Raw genomic sequence first — 21,053 nt, 5'->3', positions numbered from 1 at the left:
ACCTGGGATCAGTCTCTTATTAGCTATGAGACATTGGACAGCCTACATAACCCCTGCAGTCCTTAGTCTTCTAATCTTTAAAATGGGGACAATAATACCTACCTCACAGGATTGTTGTAAGGATTAAGTGAGATAATGTAGGTAAAAATATGTTGTAAATTTTAAACAACTGTACAAAAATACTGGTATTCCCACATGAAGCTGGGGCCTCCCTCAAATATTTATTTATTTATACTGTGGGCAAGAAAATATATGTGTGCAATAATGCTTCTTGAACTTTTTCATAGAATTTAAAAATATATATATAAGCAGACAAACATTCAGTAGGATATGTATACTACCTATTCAGTTCATCATTTTACTGTTTAACCTTTACTACAGTACTCACTTCCCCCACAATCAGTTCCTGATCCCAGGGACTTCATCCAAGCCAAGAAGGGATAATGAACATTTAATTCAACAAGTATTTATTGTCTGTAATGCACAAACTGGGTGCCGTGGAAAAGAGAAAAGAAGTAGAAAACAAGAGCTCCTATATTGAGGAAATTACAGTCTGACTGAAGAGAAAATGTATATACATTTGAAGTGGTAATGTAAAACAAGGTCATTGGCTAGTTAAATACAGAATTAATCCTCAGGAAGGACTGTTGGGATTCAGAGAAGCAAGCGCTCATTATGACCTAGAATGGCTGGAGAAAATGGTATGGAAAAGAGGGTTTGAGGTGAGCATGGTAGCTTGAAGGATGCACCTCACAGAGCTCAGGCAAAGATAATTTGCATTGATATTTATCACTTGGTAATAGTGAGGACATTATGGGATAACTAAAGTAAAGTCTTCTAAGATTAAGGAACCATGGTGACTAACCTTTATGCTCTGGATATGCTCGATAACGAAAAGCAATGAGAATGATGAGCTGGATCAGCACAATCATCACAAAAAGGACCCGGGCCTGCAGAGAAATAGATATTCATGTGACATACATACATGGATACAGCTTCAGTTTTTTTAAATGGCCTAATTAACAAAAATGGAAATGACATCATTAGCAGAAATGACTATATGAGAAAAATATACAGTCAAAGAGAATTGAACATCTGACCCACCAAAAAAGATAATTGTAAGTTGCCTCAGCATTATTCTTTCAAGATTTGGATATGATACCTGGACCAATGTTGAAACTAAGTGATTTCATACAGTTATATAAAGTGATCAAATTAAAATAGTCTACTTTCACTGTACTAGGATAAGTATAATTTGTACTGTTTTATTTAAAGTTGTATAGGAGTGAAAAAAACACAACAGTACACAGTACACTGCAGGCTGAGTGAACAGAGACTGCATTTCCTTATGCTTTCTCTATCAAGAAGTCACTCACTTGGAGATTAATTCACAGTAAAGAGACATTTTATCTAGGTTCTTGTTTCTCAAAGTATGGGTCCCAGATCATCATTGGAATCACCTTCAGCCTGTTGGGAATGCAGAATCTCAGGCCCCATCTCAGCCCTACTAATCAGAATCTGCCTCTTATTAACATTCCCAGGTGATTCATAAGTACACCAAAGTTTCCAAAGCCTGATCTAGGTGACCATTAAAAATTCCCAAAAGAAAAATAAATGACACAAAAAGATTTGTAAAAATGAGATGCAAATGCCCATTAGTCATATTTTTTAAAAGTTCAATCACACAAGTAATAAAAGTAAATTAAAATAATAAGGAATTCACATTTTAAGTATGTGAGGATATATACTAAGGTATCTCTGGAAGATGAAATTAAAGGGGGTTTAAATTTTCTTCTGAACATTGAGGGGGGACAGACCAAAAACAATGAATATAATAAATAATTTAAAATTTTGGGTAATTATATAATAAATGAAGTATATAGAATAATGTGTCCACTATTTGATCCAACAATTCATTTCCAGAAATTTCCAAAAAAACTAATATGTATGACTCACAGACTTAGAAAACAAACCAGGGGCAAAGGGTGGGGGGAAGGGATAGTTAGAGAGTTTGCGATTGACATGTACACACTGCTATATTTAAAATGGATAACCAGGGACTTCCCTGGTGGCGCAGTGGTTAAGACTCCACGCTCCCAATGCAGGGGGCCAGGGTTCAATCCCTGGTCAGGGAACTAGATCCCACATGCAATGCTGCAACTAAGAGTTCACATGCCACAACTAAGGAGCCGACGAGCCACAACTAAGGAGGCCACCTGCTGCAACTAAGACCCAGTGCAACCAAATAAATAAATTAAATAAATAAATATTAAAAGAAATAAAATAAAATGGATAACCAAAAAGGACCTCTACTATATAGCACAGGGAACTCTGCTCAATATTATGTAACAACCTAAATGGGAAAAGAATTTGAAAAAGGATAGATACATGCATATGTATAACTGAATCACTTTGCTGTATACTTGAAACTATCACAACATTGTCAACTATACTCCAATATAAAATAAAAAGTTTAAGAAAAAAAACTAGTATGTGCAAAAACTTAGTTATAAGCAGTATTTTTATAGTAGAGGGAAAAATTGGAAAACAAATGTCCAACAAAAGGGAAATAGTAAAATAAATTAAGATGTATCTATGATAATATAATGCAGCCAATAAGCATCATTTATAAAATAAATGTGATGTGAGAAAACAGTCAAATGCCTCAGTAGAAAAAAATCAGACAGAAAAAAGAGAATGAAAAGTATATTACCATTTTATATTAAAAACTCATATCTTAATGTAAATAAGAGAAAAATAAATAGAGAGTATCATAATGAGAAATACAATGGCTATAATGGCTAGTGTGATAAAAGAATGATGTGGGGCTGATTGTACTTTATTTCTAAATTTTCCAAGTTTTCTATATTAAGCATGTATTATTTATGTAGGAAGAAATATTATTTTTGAAAGATCCCAATCCAATTTAGCACAGTCCCTATAATTCCCTTAGTTATCCTTGTTTTATGGCACTAGGTAGAACTAGGTCCCAAAACAGGTACTATATGTCCATGCCTCCACTTCAAAATCACTGTATTCTTCTAGACAAGCAACTAAATTTTTAATTTTATAAGGTTCCACTTTCTCATCACATGATTATTATATTATTTATGACTTTGGACCTACCAAATTAAAAACACACATAACACTTAGTTGAATTTACTCACCACAGTACAATGGTCAGTAAGGAGAATAAATGATGCCAGAGGATCAAACCTGAGGTGAATGTCCTCTCGAGCAGAAAATATGTGGTGAACACTCTTACTTCTTCCAGCAGAGTCCTAGTTATAAGCACAGCAGAGAAGCAACCCTCATGTACAAATACGTACAATGTTCCAAGATTAAGTTTCCAATAACTTGTCAGTTATCTCAGAATAAGCAATATTTTTTTCATTTACTTTTGATTCTTCCTATAAGCACTTTAAATAAAACTTCTTTTAAACCCTGTAATTCTAGATTTGAACTGGAAATATCAGCATGTATTACAATGTATTCTCTCTTTTAAAAAACAGAAATCTGTATTTCCCTCTGTTTACTGAAAAGCCCTAAAAATAATAATGAACTCAAGAACAATGAGCTAGCTGGGCTAGTGCCCAGATTTTGGTCTCAAAATAAAACTTGTCACTACAAGAAACCAATGCTCTTTAGAGAAATAGGTGATTCCAGTTCTTGAGTAAGAAATGCAAAAGAACTTGAAACATCTTCTACCAGAAAGCAAGAAAACTAACAAGGACTACAGGGATTGTATCAAAGGACTTAGTGGCCAACTTGGAGAGGCTCCCACTAGTCAAACAATTGAGCATCAAAAAGAATAAATGCAATGGATTGAAACATACCAAATATATATATTTTTTTAACTATGAATTAATAATGATACTAGAAGACTCATTTAGTTACCTTTGGCAGAAGCTAGAGAAGTAACTCATTACTTTGAAAACTGGTTTAGAACAGGAAAGGTGGAGGAAGAATGAAGACTTATCTTGCCTTTCCTGTATGAACTCTATATCTCGGTACCAAATAGATGAGGCAAATTTTTTCTTTGTGGGACTATTCTAATTAATACTCCTATAATTAGGAGTGTAATTTGAATATCACCATTTTATAACTCTGATGAAATAATGGATCTAGACTGAGATTATCAGTAAGTGCTAATCCCTCAGTGAAAAGCTGGTTGAGTACTGAAAAGCTGAATGGAGGATAAGCCTGCAGTGTGCTGGTACTGGCTTGACTGACCCACGAGGGCCAACTGCTACATATTCAGGAATTTTGCAGACCAGCTGATGTGTCAGTAGCTTAAAACCAGCTACAGGAGAAATATTTATACTATGGAAATTGGTATAAATCAGGGAGACGCTACAAATCAGGGTCCTCCCTTCAAACCTGCCCCAAGCTGGTTGTTAAATATTTATCAGCATACTACTGGGTAGGGTCAACAATATCTGCATACATTGATCAATCTTAACATTATTAAAAGAGAGACAACCAGATACTATAGGCTGATAAATATGCTTCTGATAAAAGCATAAAACACCAAATGAAGTATTCCTGCCAAAAAACAGACTCAGATCTGATCTAACCTCAAATCTAACTACAGTAATAGAAACTAGATGGGGTAGAGGAACATGCTATGTGATAACACATGGATATAAACAGCAAAAATCTAGAATACAGAAACAGTACAGGATAAAAGATCCAGTTTCCAAAGCAAAACAAATTGAGAGGGGAAAAAAAAAGGAGGGTGGAGAGGGAACCTATAGGTTAAAAGACACTGAAGAGACAATCACCTAAATGCAATATTTGAGCCTTGTTTGGATTCTTATTTGAACCAACCAAACGCAATTATATGTGACAAAATAAGAAAACTGAACACTAGCTGGATAGTTTGATATTAAGGAATTACTGTTAATTTTTCAGGTGTGATATGGTACTATGGTGACTTTTTTTTAAAATAGCTCTTATCTTTTAGAGATATATACTGTCATATTTACACAGATGAAATGACATCGTGGTACAGGGAGGAGAGAAGTGGATGGAGTACAGATGAAACAAGACTGGTCAAAAGTTGATAATCTTTGAAGTTGGGTGAAGGATACATGGAGATTTATTATAGTATTATCTCTTTCATATATTTTAAAAATTCCTCATCATAAAAAGTTTTAAAATAGCAAAAAGAACTTGTACTGGTGTTTATCAAACTTTTATTGCTCAAATGTTCTAACTCTGAATGACAAGTTCTTAGGGTTTTTTTTAAGTTCTTGTTTTAAAGCAGAGATTTTCTTTAATTTTGAGATACAGAGATTTCTAGAGTTTGCTCTTTAAATTGGCAAAGGAGGCACAATAATCTTAAATTCTGGTTCTCAAACTTTAATGCACATCAGAATCACCTGGAGGGACTGTCAAAACAGATGGCTGGGTTCCATCTCCAGAGTTTCTGATACATAGGTGTGGGATGGGATTTCTAACAAGTTCCTAGGTGATGCTGATGCTACTACTTCAGAAACCACACTGAGAACTGATCTAAAGGTCCAGTTGGTACTAGGCTGCCCAGAACTTTACAGATATTCAATAAATACAGTGAATAGGTAAAATATAAGATAATAAATCGATGTCTTCTCCCATGAATTTTTCTTTCAGACTTATCTATGGTATACTGTATTTAAAAGGACAGAACTTTCTCACTGATGAATGAGGGGACAGGTTCCCTGTTTAATATTCAGTAGACTAATTTTTTTTTTTTCAGTAGACTAATTTTTTAAAGTTATACTCATAGACATAAAACAGATCAGTGGTTGCCTGGAAATGAGGGTGGAGGGAAGGCAGTTGCAAAGGGACATAAGAAAACTTTTGAGGGTGATAGATCATATTGATTGTAGAAATGGTTTTAAGGATGTATAAGAAAGTCAAAACACACAAAATTGTACTCTTTAAATATATGGAGTTTTTTAATATAAATTCTACCTCAATAACGTAAGAAATGTTAAACATATAAAAAGTATATGTGATTTCACATTTTTACTAAGGATTCAACTAAGCAGGCAGAAAGGTTCAAGAAATGTGAGCTATGGTTTCTTCCTCATAAAACTACAGAAGCTGAGGTTCGGAAGCAATCCAAAGATTTGGAAGTTCCCCATTCCAACAGTGAGCAGATCTCCTATGGTTGCTGCTACTTCTTCCCCATGACTGTAAAGATAGGGAACAATTTATTCTATGTGCACTTGTATCTTCAAGTCTTTTTTTTTTTTTTTTTTTTCCCTTTTGGGGCGCTTTTCTCTCCCCCCCGGGGAGCCCTTCTAATTTTTTTTTTTTTTTTTTTTTTTACATAAAGCTTTCTTTTTATTTTTAATTCATAAACCTTAATGAATACAGAGTGCCTGATTTTAAATAAATGGATCCTTTAAACAGATAATGGTGATTATACTATAAATAACTAAAGTTTCCTGATCCCCTGCATTCTTGTAAAAGCCAAGTCACCTAGTTTTCAACACCCATATTAGCATGTGTGTGGTTATCTAACCATAGATACTAAATATCATAATTTATATTTACTCTCTCCCACAGCAGAAATTGAAAATGCGGCCTCCATACATTCAGTGATTTCTCCTAAGTCCCTTTACATAACTCTGTGATAGTTTTAGAATATAAACATTTTGTAATATAATTTGCAAGCACAATTTGTACACGCCATAGTGGTCAAGGGCAAAGGCTGACTTCACCAGGGGTGCCAGATGCCCCCCTCGGCAGACTGTTCTGCTGGGCAGTGTCCACAGCTTCTTCGTGTGATGACTCTTTCGGAGTCTCTCCTCTGCAAAGGCATCACTGTTGTGTAATTCAGTACTGGCTCCCCTGCATGACTAAAGTCAGACAACCATGTCCGTTTGTCTAGTGGGATACGGTTGAGCACACTCTGTGTCAGAAAGAGACAAAGCTCAGACCCATATCATTCCTTGATCAGCAGCTAGAAGGCTGACCTGCCCCTACCCCCACCCTCTTTTCCCACTGCTTTCTAAATGAACAGTGGCTGATGCTATGGAGTTTTTGTTTTTTGAATTTTTTCTAGATCCCTTTGATAAAAATGATGACCCCCACTATCCAGGCTGAAATCTACTTGCAGAGACCAAGATAACTATGAACTGCAAGTTGTAACTGTAAAATAAAGCTATGTGGTTTTTCAACAATTAGACGTTTCTGGAGGCATGCAAAACGGTATGTGCAGCCTGGGACACGTGCTTTCTCTCCCAACATCAGCTGCAAGTTCTAATTGAGACCACAAATCCCCCAGGTCCTTAAAATAGAGTCCTGCTCGGTGCAAGTTCTTCTTTACAGATGATTAATTCAGTGCCAGTTTCACAGTAAAACACTTTGTTCCAATTTCTGAATCATCCACATAGTCATGGGTAGCAAGAACAGATAAAGATGCGGTCTGTCACTCCAGACAGAATAGGAATTTGTTTAAAGCTGCTTCATTTATGAAGCAAACATGAACTGTTACCCGCCAATGTACGAAAGTAACAGTGTTGATACAAGCCACAATTACACTTCTTGAAACTCTCTCTCTTTTTCTTGCAACATACTTATCTCATTATCCTCTTCATTAATCTGTATATTTTCAACTGCCCTTGTAAGATTTGGTTGTTTCTTCTTCCAGTATAAGGCTCCAACAGCAAACCCAATTATAAGAGAAAAGAATGCCGGCAATGCTACGGCTGCCCATTGTAGGCTGGAGTCTTCAATGGGATTTGAGGCCTTCCTATTACTGCTACTGCTGTCATTCCTAAGGGAACTGGCTGCAACAGGGGGTAACATAAATGGTTTTGTGACACTGACTCTGGAATATTTTTCAGGACTTGATGTTGAAGACATCACACATTCACTAGTTTTAGAAGCCACCATCTTCAAGTCCTTGAAGGCATCGATGGATTTATTAAAAATTCCAAAGAATTTTTCAGGAGTAAACAGCCTAGGTTCTGGGCTCTTAGATGATTTTTTTACATTCTCAAATGAGTGTTCTTCCATGCACTCCACAAGGTCATCGACTATTTTCACAAGTTTGTCTATGATAGAGTAATTACTCAAGCCTTCAGAAATATTTGAAAACTTGTCCAGAAGATCAGTCAAGCTGACTGACAATTGTTCCACCATCTCGCTTATCCAACAATGACTAGGCAAAACGTCCATCCCGGGGACATATCTGAGGGTTATCTTATAGTCTTTTGGAAGATTTGCCACCATGGAATCTGTAGAAACGCAGTCGCGGGCCACACCAGACCTACTGAATCTCATGTAACAAGTCCTCCAGGTGACTCTGATGTACGCTTAAGTTGGAGAACTACTGTTCTACTTTGATCCAATTTTGTAACGTCTTTCACATCATCAGTCACACGGTTCCTGCAGATCCCTTGAGTTTTGACGAGAGGATTAAATAGGAGCAGTTGAAGATAAATGCAAGTGATAATCCAAGTTTGTGTCTTCTTCATAAGGAAAGGCAGCGCTGTGATCCAGCCCAGGCAGCGGTGTGGCAACTCCGTTTAGCTGTTCTGGAGCTCCAGCATATTGCATGAGCAGCGGCTGCAGATAGTCCACGCATTGGGCAGCCCGAGCGCAGCGCCCTCTCCACTGCTCGTGCTTCGCGGAGCGCTCCCGGTCCCGGCGAGAGGCGGCGAGTCCAAGTCTTTTCAAAATGAGCCAACTTCTAATATGAAAGACATTAAGGAGTTCATCCCCAGGAGTCCCTCCTTCCACTTTCTACCCATGAGTGTCTTCTTCCTCCTAAGCAGAACACTTCAAAGATGGGTGGTACTGGGCTTCCCTGGTGGTGCAGTGGTTGAAAGTCCACCTGCCGATGCAGGGAACATGGGTTCGTGCCCGGGTCCGGGAAGATCCCACATGCCGCGGAACAGCTGGGCCCTGTGAGCCATGGCCGCAGGGCCTGCGCGTCCGGAGACTGTGCTCCACAACGGGAGAGGCCACAACAGTGAGAGGCCCGCGTACCCCCCACCAAAAAAAAAAAGATGGGTGGTACTGCAAAGTGCCTTCTCTCGTTTCCTCATCTATGAATTGGGGATAAAACTACCCACCACATAAGATTGTTATACAGATTTCGTAAAAAATTCTAAGTGTCTGGCATCTCCTTAGAAGAAGCTCAGTAAATAGCTCCTTCCTGCTCTAAATCCTTCTCTGTGACACATACAAAAAAGATAATGAAAATAATCACATGTGTTTTCTGAAGGATTACTTGATAATCTTCAAACCAAGATTTAACATTAAAAGATTAAACAGTTTAAAACTTCATCAAATCATAAAGTTGTAGAAATTGACAGATTTTTTTTTCCAGAAACTAATTTTTTAGCACAGTCTATCCCCTGAAGTGTTTCAAATTGTTGATGAAACTGCTCTATTTTGGTGATGATGATCACTTTCTACTCTGGCAGGTCTAGTAAATTAAATGCTCCCCAAGCTGAATCAGAAAAGGGACAGGCAGACAGTTACTGCATGTGCTATCAATGCCCACTCCCCAAACAAAAAATCCCTTTGATGGATGCCTTAAAAATTATTTATCCTAGAGCTTTCAAAATAGTGACACAATTTCCTATACTTGGAGACAGCAATCAAAGGCGTGGATACGTAAATATTATGTTTTCTGACTTATTCTATTATCTTCAGGAATATTGGGGAATGTGCTCCCATTATTAAAAGATTCTGGCCAAAGCTGGAAGAAAACAGAACAATGATTCCCTGGGGATAAAAAGAGGGGACTATAGCCAGTAGTTGCACACTCATGTCCTCTGCCCAGTTTTTAGTCTAAAAGTAGAATTATTCCTGAGTGTCCATTTTCAGAACATACTAAATCCAGTGTATTCAAATTTTTTATTAACTTAGTTTCATCTTATCAATTGACAAAAACAAAACAAAACAAAACACAAATCGGAGTTCAATGTGGTTACAGCCTAATCATTCACATAGCAAGTTGAAAATTACTAACTTACCTGGACGATTACTTCTATGTTATGTGTCCTATTACTGTAGTTTCTTGGATTCCACTTTAGTATGAAAATAGGACCAGACAAATGACTAGCTTGCCCTAAATGAACTCCATCAATCTTAACTGCGACTGAAGTAATGGAAGATAAGGAAAACACCAAGACTCTAAAATGAGAGCATAAATGCATGGTTTTAGGTATTTGGCATTGTTTTTATAAAGAAGAATAACCCTATTATAACCTGAAAAGATGTAAGTACAGTTGGCCTTCCGTTGGTTGATCTGCGAGTTACTGGGATGTGGAACCTGTGGTTTCTACCAACCATGGATCGAAAATATTCAGAAAAGAAAAATTTCAAGAAAGTTCCCAAAAGCAAAACTTTAATTTGCCTCTCGCCAGCAACTATTTACATAGCAGTTACACTGTGTTAGGTATTATAAGTAATCTAGATATGATTTAAAGTATAGGGAGGATGTGCATAGGTTATATGCAAATACTACACCAGTTTATATAAAGGACTTGAGCATCTGTACACTTTGGTATTCCCAGGGGGTCCTGGAACCAATCCCCCAGAGATACCGAGGGACAACGGTAAGGCAGACCATTACATTGTACAAATGTTCATATGACACTCTTCATATGATCTGGTTTCTTTCTAAATGGTGGCTTCTGGAGTTGTATAATTCAGCCAACCTGAATTGGTGAGAAATCAGAAACTATTCTAAATCTAAATCTGATATCCAGCTCCTATCAAGAAACCTGACCAAGAGATGTATGTTCCACTTACCTAGTGATCAAAAGAAATAAATTAAAGCATATTGGTACCCTTTTTTTCCAGAATAATTAGTAAATTTTTTTAAAAGTACAATATCCAATAATGATAAGAGTGCTGTGAAACTGGCACTCATATTGCTTGGTAACATTATAAATTAGTATCTGTTTTAAAAAGTAATCAGGTACCTTGTGCACTGCTGGTGGGAATGTGCAATGGCGCAGCCACTGTGGAAAACAATGTGGAGGTTCCTCAGAAAATTAAACATAGAATTACCACATGATCTAGCAATCCCACTTCTGAATATATACCCAAAGAACTGAAAGCAGGGACTGGAACACATATTTGTACACCCATGTTCATAGCAGCATTATTTACAGTAGTGAAAAGGCAGAAGCAAAAATGTCTATCAACAGATGAATGGATAAACAAAATGTAGTGTATATATGCAATGAAACAGTGAATACTCAGCCTTAAAAAGCAAGGAAATTCTGAAACATGCTTCAAAATGGATGAGGACATTATGCTAAATGAAAGAAAGCCAGTCACAAAAGGACAAATACTGTATGATTCTCCTATGAGGTACCTAGAGTTGTCAAATTCATAGAGACAGAAAGTAGAATTGGTGGTTGCCAGGGGCTGGGGGGAGGGGGAATAGGGAGTTAGTGTTCAATGGGTACAGAGTTGCAGTTTTGGAAGCTGAAAAAAATGGTGATGATGGTTGCACAACAATATAAAGGTACTTATTGCCACTAAAAATGCTTAACATGGTAAATTTTATGTTATGTATATTTTACCACAATTTTCTGAAAAAGAATAATGATTTTAGTTGCAAAAAAAAAAGTAATCAGGCAATCTTTATCAACAGTCACAAAGGAATTCAAACTATTTCACCTAGAATCTTATTTCCAGAACTCTATCTAAAGCAATTATTCAAATGAAGGAAGAATCTATATGCATCAGATGTTCATCCTCAAATTAGAAAAAAATCTGAAAGTTCACCAATAAGATAGGAAAATGGTTAAACTGTGGTCCATTCTCTCTGTTGACAGAAAAAAAATAGCAATTAGAATACACTGTGCCCTATGATTACGACTGTGTAAATACAGGCCTGAAAGAGAATGCCTGAGAAGGAAAACTCATGTTAATAATAGTTCTATTGGGGTATGGAGGGGGAGTGGGACAGGGATACACATATAATCCCATTACTCTATTTTCCAAAAGTTATGTTGTACTGCTTTTCAAAATAAAATTTAAAAGAGTATATTAAAACAAGTGCCCTTATGTTTGCAAAAGGTTATGTCTCTTTGCAAAAGGAATGTTAATGTCTCATTAAGATTCTATTTAATACTACTCAGCCATAAAAAAGAACGAAATAATGCCATCTGCGGCAACATGGATTCAACTAGAGATTACCATACTAAGTGAAGTTAGAAAGACAAATACCATATAGTATCACTTATATATGGAATCTAAAATATGACACAAATTAACTTATCCATGAAACAGCAACAGAATCAGGGACATAGAAAATAGACTGGTGGTTGCTAAGGGGGAGGGGGTGGGGGAGGGAAGGACTGGGAGTTTGGGATTAGCAGATGCAAACTGTTATATATGGGATGGGTAAACAGCAAGGTCCTACAGTACAGCACAGGGAACTATATTCAATATCCTGTGATAAACCATAATGGAAAAGAATATGAAAAAGAATGTATACATGTATAACTGAGTCACTTTGCTCTCAGCAGTAATTAATACATTGTAATTCAACAATACTTCAATAAAAAATAAATTTAAAAAAAGATTCTATTTATATGCACTGTCAAATTCATATGCCAAATGATTTTTCAATTCCAGAAGGTTTACATAGCTTTTGCTTTTTTGAAAGGCTATGTAGCAAAACAAAAAAATATATACTTCTGATATATGATGTAAATTTTTTTAAGTAGGATACAAATGAATAGGTACATTATGATTACAGCAATGTAAAACCATGCATATAAAAAAGCGAGAATAAAAGACAAAAATAATAATGGTAGGATTATGGGTTTCTAGATTTTTTTTTATTTCAGCAGCTTAAAAATTATATACTTTTTAACTGAATAGGAATGAAACAGTAGGCAATTTATATAATGTTTAGATTGCTGAGAAAACTAAAGTAGAGCATCTCATAGCTTTCACATAAGAATGCAATCACAATGACTTACTCTTCATCAATATCAAACTGAAAGTAAATTCTGAAAAACTGCTACATACCTGATGTGTGTTGAGTGAAGGAGTCTTTCTAGTGGTTCATGTTTAGCAGAACTATAGAGGAATGATTTAGGATTCGTGATAAGAACCACAGGCCACTCGCCAAAGATCAAATCTGCAAAGCTAAAGAGGTCATGATCAAAAGCAAAGATCCGGTACCTAGACACCAGAGGACAATAAGGTAATTTAGTTACTTCATATTATAAGATGGCCTGAAGGATATATACAGAACAAATGTAAAACGATAAAACTATACTTTCTGAGATCATGAATTTGAATGCAGAGTAAATAATATTGTTCCTCTTTCTTCCCTTGCCCTTATCACTTTATACATTTTGGCACATGTGATGTGTCACAACTGGGATCTGACTGAAGCAATGAATTTTTACTGTGTCCTAGAACAATGCCTGGTACATAGCATGTACTCTTTAATTTTTAAATAAATGTTTGTTGAATTAAGTCATTTGATTTCTATACTTTAAGACTATTTTGAACCTAAAACATTCATCATAAGTCTTATAATATCTGACATTCTTCATCCCATCAACAATGCTACATAAAATATTAAAATAAACACACTTAGAAACCTTTAATTCTTCTTTTAAACTTTTATTTCTATAATTTCAAAGAAAACAGCAAAAGTTAAGTGGTTTTGATTTTCTAAATGCACAATGAAAGGTAAAACTATTCACTAAAAAGTAACCAAAGTTTTGTATTTTCTAATTTTTAGAACTAAGGAGAGAAATTATTAGCTATGGCAGAAACAATAGTGCTCACCAAATACTCCACGTGCTCCCCTGCATTGCCCAGTCTCCCTGGTATTAGGTTGGGGCCATGTGACTAGTTCTGGCCAATGGGCTGTGAACAGAAGTGACACGTATCACACTTCTGGTCCAAAGTACTTAAGAATGGGTATGAGTTCTCTGTGATCTCTTGCCTGCCCTGGAATTGAGGTGTTGAAATAGTCACATTATAAGATGGAGGAAGTCTGAATCCCTGAGTTACCCCATGGAGGAGAATTTCCCTGACTTATACTGATTTACATAAATGAAAAAATAAACATCTGTTGTGTTAAGCCATTGGTATTTCTAGATTTATTTGCATCCACAACAAAGCCTAGTCTAACATTACTAATATACTAACTGTTTTTAAAAACTCTCCTAGGGAATTCCCTGGCAGTCCAATGGTTAGGACTCCATGCTCTCACTGCTGAGGGCCGGGGTTCTATCCCCAGTTGGGGAACTAGACACAGCCAAAAAAAAAAAAACCTCTTCTATTGTACTAATTTAATTTAAACGTTTATAAGGGCAGGTAAAGTTTAGGTCCTTTCAGTAAAACAAACTCCAAATAAAACCCCAGGGTTGGAATACAGGAGAGCAGGTGGGAAGAGAAAGAAAGGAAATGGCTCCATAATTAACATCACTTAACTTGTAACTGTAGCATTTATAAGAAATAAAGAAGCTGATCAAGGGTTAGGAAGGCTACCTGGTAAAGGCAATTCCAGCCCAGCCCACAGCTTCACAGTCATGAACAGACAGGTCTTAGTTCAAAGTAATTACAGTTGCCAACTAATCACAGGCTTCAAGCATAGCTCTTATACAGTTTCTAGAAAAGCCAACTGAAATGAATAAGTTCCTTCCAAGATATAAAGCTGCTTTTTAATGAATGGGAGTACAGTTGACCCTTGAACAATGAGGACGTTGGGGCACCGACCCCCAAGCAGTAGAAAATCCGAGTATAATTTCCCAATCAGCCCTCTGTATCCTCAGTTCCACATCCACAGATTCAACTAACCACAGATTGTGTGGTACTGTAGTATTTTGTGAAAAACATCTGAGTATATGTTGACCTGCACAGTTCAAACTGTGTTGCTCAAAGATCAACTGTAGTTATTAGAAAGATAACATATTCAGCTCAACAAATATTCACTAAGTACCTAATATCTTCATAGCACTGGGTTTGACTAAGTTAAAGAGCAATTGATAAAAAACAATGACGTGATACTTATTTATATTTAAACTTGCACTTAAATAGTTATTCTCAATTATATATATTTCGTTCTTCTCAATAAATATATATTTAACTATACTGTATCCTTTTGATAAATAAGTTATGTTTTCTCTTCAGAAGACTTTAACCTTAGATCTACCATATGACCCAGCATTTCCACTCCTGGGTATATATCCAATTTGAAAAGATACATGCACCCCAATGTTCATAGCAGAATTATTTACAATTGTCAAGATATGGAAGCAACCTAAGTGTCCATCAACAGAAGAATGGATAAACAAGATGTGGTACATATACAATGTAATACTACTCAGCCATAAAAAAAGAATGAAATTTTGCCAGTTGCAACAGTGATGGACTTGGAGGGTATCATGCTAAGTGAATAAGTCAGACAGAGAAAGACAAATGTTGTACGATACCACTTACATGTGGAATCTAAGAAATACAACAAACTAGGGAATATAACAAAAAAGAAACAGACTTACAGATATAGAGAACAAACTAGTGGTTACCAGTGGGGAGAAGGAAGGGAGGAGGGGCAAGATAGAGGTAGGGGTTAAGAGGTACAAACTATTACATATAAAATAAGCTACAAGGATATATTGAACAGCACAGGGAATACAGCCAATATTTTATAATATCTATAAATGGAGTATAACCTTTAAAAATTGTGAATCACTATACTGTACAACTGTAACTTACATAATATTGTATAACTATACTTCAATTAAAAAAGTGTTTAATAATAATAATTTTTAAAAGACTTTAACCTTAATAAAACCAACTATAATCTGTTTGAAGAACTTAAATCACTAACATGTTGTAGCAATAACTAGAAAGGCAAATATTAAATTCAGGGAAAAAGATGACATATTTCTAGCCCTAGTGTTTCTCAAAGTATGGTCCATTGAGCATCTGGTGGACTTTTTTAAAAAAAGCAGTTTCTTGTGTCCTAACCCAGACCAACACAGCCAAAATCTCTAGACAGGGCCTGGTAATTTTTATTTTTCATAAGCTCCTCCATAGATCTCGTGTATACTAGATTTTGAGAACTATTTCCTAGAGGATGCATTTGAAAAGCCAACATAACATAGTGATGGCAAACATAATTGCTGCAACAAGGTTTTTGCATAAGGATAAAGACTGCCAGATACATATATTCCTTCAAAACCATAGAGCTATCACATGTTTTTCCTTAACTGGGATCACTCACTCATGATAGTGATCAGAAAACTATCATTGCTTTAGCAAAACTTACACGTATAAGTTGTATTCTGTGGGGTAGTTCCCTTACCTTCTGTTATCCTTCCAGTCTCCCACTTCAAGTTCCAAAGTGCCCTGGAAGTGACGAGTGTGCAAAACAGGCATCAGTCCACCAAGTGTGTGGAGGTGCCCACACAAATAAGCTGTAGCCGAACTAACCAATGAAAAATAAATGAAATAAATGAACAAAGATAACTTGTGATGCCAAACTAATAAAAATATCTCTTCAGAAAAGCAAGATAGGTAGAACAACATAAAAGAATTAAAAGCAATTCATTTTGATTTTGGAAGCTTGCCTCACCTCATTATGGACCGAATTCCTGGTGATGGAGAAAGGATAGTGGATGTTGTGAAGTGTCCAAACCAAATACTGTGGTTGCTCCGACTACTTTCCTTGGCCAGTAATAAAAGATCCTCCATCTGTTTCTGAAATCAGAGAAAAACAGAAGGAGCTTTAATTAGAGCTCAGGCTGAAATCTAATGTCAAGAGGTTACACAACTCCCTTGAGGTTTTATAATAAGTATATTACCTCTAAAGTATATTACCTTAAACCCTACTAACCAGTGACCTGTATGGACCTCTGTAAGTTTCAAACTGTTTAAACATACAATTCATTTGAGCCTAAAAATAACTCTGCACTAACTAGGACAGGGATTATTCCCATTTGATAGATAAAGAAACAGAAATAAACAATCTTTAAATTATATAAATTTTTTTCTTTATTTATAAATTTCTTTGCAGCAATGAAGAAGAACCACTAATCTTTTCAGCCCTGTATACCACAGTGCAATTAATAAAGAGGATATTGAAACTGAACTTCTAAAACAAGATGAACATATGTCCACAGAAAGCCTTGTACCTGAATATTTACAACATTCTACTCATAACAGACAAAAACTAGAAACCACCAAAAAATTGCAGTATATCCATACCCATACAATGGAATACTACTCAGCAATAAAAAGGATATACACAGTAATAGGGATGAATCTCAAAAACATACTAAGCAAAAGAGGCCAGACACAAGAGTACCTACTGTATGATTTCATTTATGTAAAATTCTAGAACAAACAGCACTAATCTGTACTGACAGAAAACCCATCAGTGGTTCCCTGGGACTGCAGGTGAAGACTAACAACACAAGAGAACTTCCTGGGGTAATGGAAATGTTCTGTCTTGATTGTGCTGACAGTTACACCAGTATATACATTTGTCAAAGCTCTTCAAATACTCAAAATGAGTGCATTTTATTGTCTGTAGACCATCCCTCATAAAGATGATTTCTAAAATAACTTGTATATATAAATATATACATTAATATTATCTCCAAAGTGCTTATAGCAAAGAATTCCTGGGCCCTACTTTCAGAGTTTCTAATTCGTTAAGTCTCAGACAAAGCCTAGGAATCTGCATTTTACAAAACAGCTGCTTTTCATGCAGATTATCAAATCATACCTTAAAAAACACTATTCTAAGGGGTAGGCTTTAAAATAATAAGCTGATCAACTCTGTCTAAAGACACTCAGTAGACAGGAAACAAAATATATCTTCCTTAAATAAAATGCCTAATAAACCCAAAGCACTTAACAATATTCTGCTCAAGTTTCTTTGAACCCTCATATCACTTTAAATCTTTCAGCACTTAGCAAATTCTGCCTTTTATTATAATTATTTCTGTATAGGTCTTAAAACCCACCAGTACATTAAATATTCTAAGAGGCCAAGCACTTGATCTTATCACCCTTGTATTCTTATATATGGACACATATGTCTTGCATTTGGGCACGTGCTCAATAATGAGTTGACATTTGCTGTACCAAGAAATAATTAGAGGTTCTCAGATGTGACTTTCCATACAGTTTTAATCCAGCAACAATTTTCACCGAGCTTAACGAAAAATACTTTAAAAGAAACTTATTTAGGACTTCCTTGGTGGCGCAGTGGTTAAGAATCTGCCTGCCAATGCAGGGGACACAGGTTCAATCCCTGATCTGGGAAGATGCCACATGCCGTGGAACAACTAAGCCCGTGCGCCACAACTACTGAGCCTGGGCTCTAGAGCCCACGAGCCACAACTATAGAGCCCACGTGCCACAACTACTGAAGCCCACACACCTGGAGCCCGTACCCCGCAACAAGAGAAGCCACTGCAATGAGAAGCCCGTGCACCGCAAGGAAGAGTAGCAAGTGCGCCGCAAGAAGAGTAGCCCCCGCTCATCACAACTATAGAAAGCCCGCATGCAGCAATGAAGACCCAATGCAGACAAAAAATAAATGGAAAAAAAAAAAAAAGAAAACTCATTTACTTCAATGGTTGCCCTTCTCGTACCAAAAAAATATAGACCATTAGTTAGAAATGGCAACTGTGGGGATTTAGGAATATACCATATAGTATACAAAGCTGTATGCCCTGCACCTTGCAAAGTGCATGCTGCACTTAGTACATATTTATTTTATTTTTTAAAAATATTTATTTGGCTGTGCTGGGTTAGTTGCGGCATGCAGGATCTTCGTTTTAGTATAAGGGCTCTTTTAGTTGCAGTATGCGGGCTCTTAGTTGTGGCATGCGGGATCTAGTTCCCTGACCAGGAATCAAACCCTGGTCTCCCACATTGGGAGCAAGGAGTCTTAACCACTGGACCACCAAGGAAGTCCCAGTACATATTTAACAACTGTTTACTGAACTAATGTAAAATGTGAGGTACTGCTTTCCCAGATTTTGGAACAAGGACAGGGATAACAATAATAGGGTTCAAGTAGTCAATAATTTCTTCTAGCCATACCTGTAACCACAGCAGAATTTTCCTCAAGCATTTCTAGATAAGAACTTGTTTACCTAGTATAACTTTAAGTGAGACGCATGTATCTGGGAAAAGATAAAATAGGTTAGCTGCAAAGGGGAGTGAGATTTTTTACCGTACCTGATCTAAAATTCCAAAGAAATTAAAAGGTCTCTTAGGCCCTGGATTTACGGTGGCATCCAAAGAGATGAAAGAATAGTTGCCAAAGGGAGTACTGTGGACGTAATGGAAAGAGCCATCCCTACGTACAGCAGAATATTTCCTAAAAAATACAAGACAGGAAAGTTTTAGTGTAATCATAAAATAACAGAATGAGTTTAAATTCCTGCCCTAATATCACACTATATTTTGCCTCCCTTTGAAAAGGAAATTTCCATGATCTGACAGAGAAATACACAAAACTAGATCCACAATGGATACATCGATTAAAAGAAATTTTAAAGATTTTCTCCCATTGTCTCCAAAGATTCAGGCAAACATATTCATCAGTAACCAAGCACAAGGTCACCAAGCAAAGCAGAGAAGTACGTGGCTAATTTAGGTGGTCCACTAAACATTTTAAAAGAGATTAGTCAGAATCCAGGGAAATGGTATTTATCAATCATCAAAAATTTTAGTGAGGGCCTGCTAAGTACCTAGCAGAATTCTTGGTGTAGTGAGATACAACTGTTTACTTCTTGAAACAGGACTGCAGAGGCTTAAGTCACAATAAAGCCTTGCAAAGATGAAGTCATCAAGCCAGGAGAAAAATGTTAGGTCTGGGCCAGTAAATCTTTTATCGGTTCCTAAAAATATATTGAAAACATACACAGGGTCCACATCCAGTAATGAAAGTCCTCACCACCTTAAGTATCAACAGTATTCAAGTGTCCAGAAAGTTGGAGAGTAAAGATGGGTAACAGAATACACAGCGTCGGCACTCATTAAGTATTTGTTGAATAAATGTGAAAGAAAGTATAGATTATATTTGGAGCATACCTTTATTATTCAAATGTCAGAACATTATAAGAAAATATCTAAGTGTCTTATATGATGTTTTACCTAAGAGCACATATGAAAAAAATACAAATAAACTTCTGAAATTTAATGTGCTATCAGTGAGCTATTTTTAAGCAACAGCCAACAAATATATCATAAATAAATATATTATCACAGATATTACAATTAATAGTCAATTAGCTCCTCTTGGTATATTTTGAATTTCTATTTCAGGGTTTTTTCCTCATTAAGATTTGTATTTATATTTTTCCTGCTTAGTTTGTTTTCAGAGTTATTCTTCAGGATCTTATAATCTTACATATGTTGTTTTCTTTCCTACATTTTTGACATATTAAAATCCAACTATCTAAAATAAAATCCAACTACTTGAAAGCAGAGGTTAAAATATACAATAGTTTTTGAATTCTGGATTTTGGCATCTCTGAGTCATTGTAGAGATCAAGATTTAACCTTAAGATTTTTTTCCTTCCATTTGATATTTCTGTAATGTCTACATCTCTAGCAAAATGTCACATATTAAATCCGGATAAACTTTAGGTGGTTAGAAACAAAAATATAAAGGTAAGAAACTTTAAAGTGACTAATAATTTTACCTTCCCAATAACTAATCAGTCCCTAAGTCCTACTGATTCTTTGAAAATGTCTGTTAAGCCCTTTCCCACAGTCGCCATCAAAGATACAAACAGTTAATAAGAAGTGAAAGATGTTCATCTCTGTCCTTTTCCTTCCTCACTTTAACAAAAGAGGACAACCTCCTCTTCCAAGTTAAGGTGACTCTAGTTATATGTTAACCAATGCTTTTTGACCTACCATCCTCAAATTCATGTCACCATCCCCATATCCATGACCCTTTTTCAGACAGGTATGTCTTATATTCATTTCAGGCCTTTTCCTTATGATGGTTAGACTGCTGCAGGATTCTTCGATTTGGTCTACACAACTCTAATCTCTCTCTTTTTCTTTTTATCCCTATCCCT

At 36.1% G+C, this 21,053-nt stretch overlaps 2 protein-coding genes across 11 annotated transcripts in view; both read right to left on the bottom strand.

The window, feature by feature from the left end:
* The window catches only part of TMEM62 (transmembrane protein 62), a 35,676-nt gene that overhangs the window by 7,766 nt on the left and 6,857 nt on the right, over positions 1-21,053 (bottom strand). For 4 of the 10 annotated variants that reach the window (XM_027084076.1, XM_027084078.1, XM_027084083.1 and 1 more), the window contains 8 exons: positions 19,198-19,339; positions 16,577-16,701; positions 16,307-16,429; positions 13,006-13,161; positions 10,938-10,976; positions 9,984-10,143; positions 3,168-3,281; positions 866-950 (listed from right to left, as the gene is read on the bottom strand). In XM_027084076.1, the coding sequence (XP_026939877.1) occupies positions 866-950; positions 3,168-3,281; positions 9,984-10,143; positions 10,938-10,976; positions 13,006-13,161; positions 16,307-16,429; positions 16,577-16,701; positions 19,198-19,339 (944 nt within the window). The remainder of the gene's footprint in view (positions 1-865; positions 951-3,167; positions 3,282-9,983; positions 10,144-10,937; positions 10,977-13,005; positions 13,162-16,306; positions 16,430-16,576; positions 16,702-19,197; positions 19,340-21,053) is intronic. The other 6 variants (XM_027084077.1, XM_027084080.1, XM_027084084.1 and 3 more) reach the window with 2 other exon arrangements.
* On the bottom strand, positions 6,323-8,582 carry LOC113608086 (kit ligand-like). Its single transcript, XM_027084087.1, has 2 exons — positions 8,339-8,582; positions 6,323-8,234 (listed from the first exon to the last, which is right to left on the bottom strand). The coding sequence occupies exons 1-2, from the start codon at positions 8,472-8,474 to the stop codon at positions 7,531-7,533; spliced, it is 840 nt and encodes a 279-aa protein (XP_026939888.1). The 5' UTR covers positions 8,475-8,582; the 3' UTR covers positions 6,323-7,530.

The sequence above is a fragment of the Aethalodelphis obliquidens genome, unplaced genomic scaffold, assembly GCF_003676395.1.
Source record: "Aethalodelphis obliquidens isolate GAN/ISIS:26980383/991018 unplaced genomic scaffold, ASM367639v1 scaffold51, whole genome shotgun sequence".
NCBI lineage: Eukaryota > Metazoa > Chordata > Mammalia > Artiodactyla > Delphinidae > Aethalodelphis > Aethalodelphis obliquidens.
This window is presented reverse-complemented; position numbering and strand designations above follow the sequence as displayed.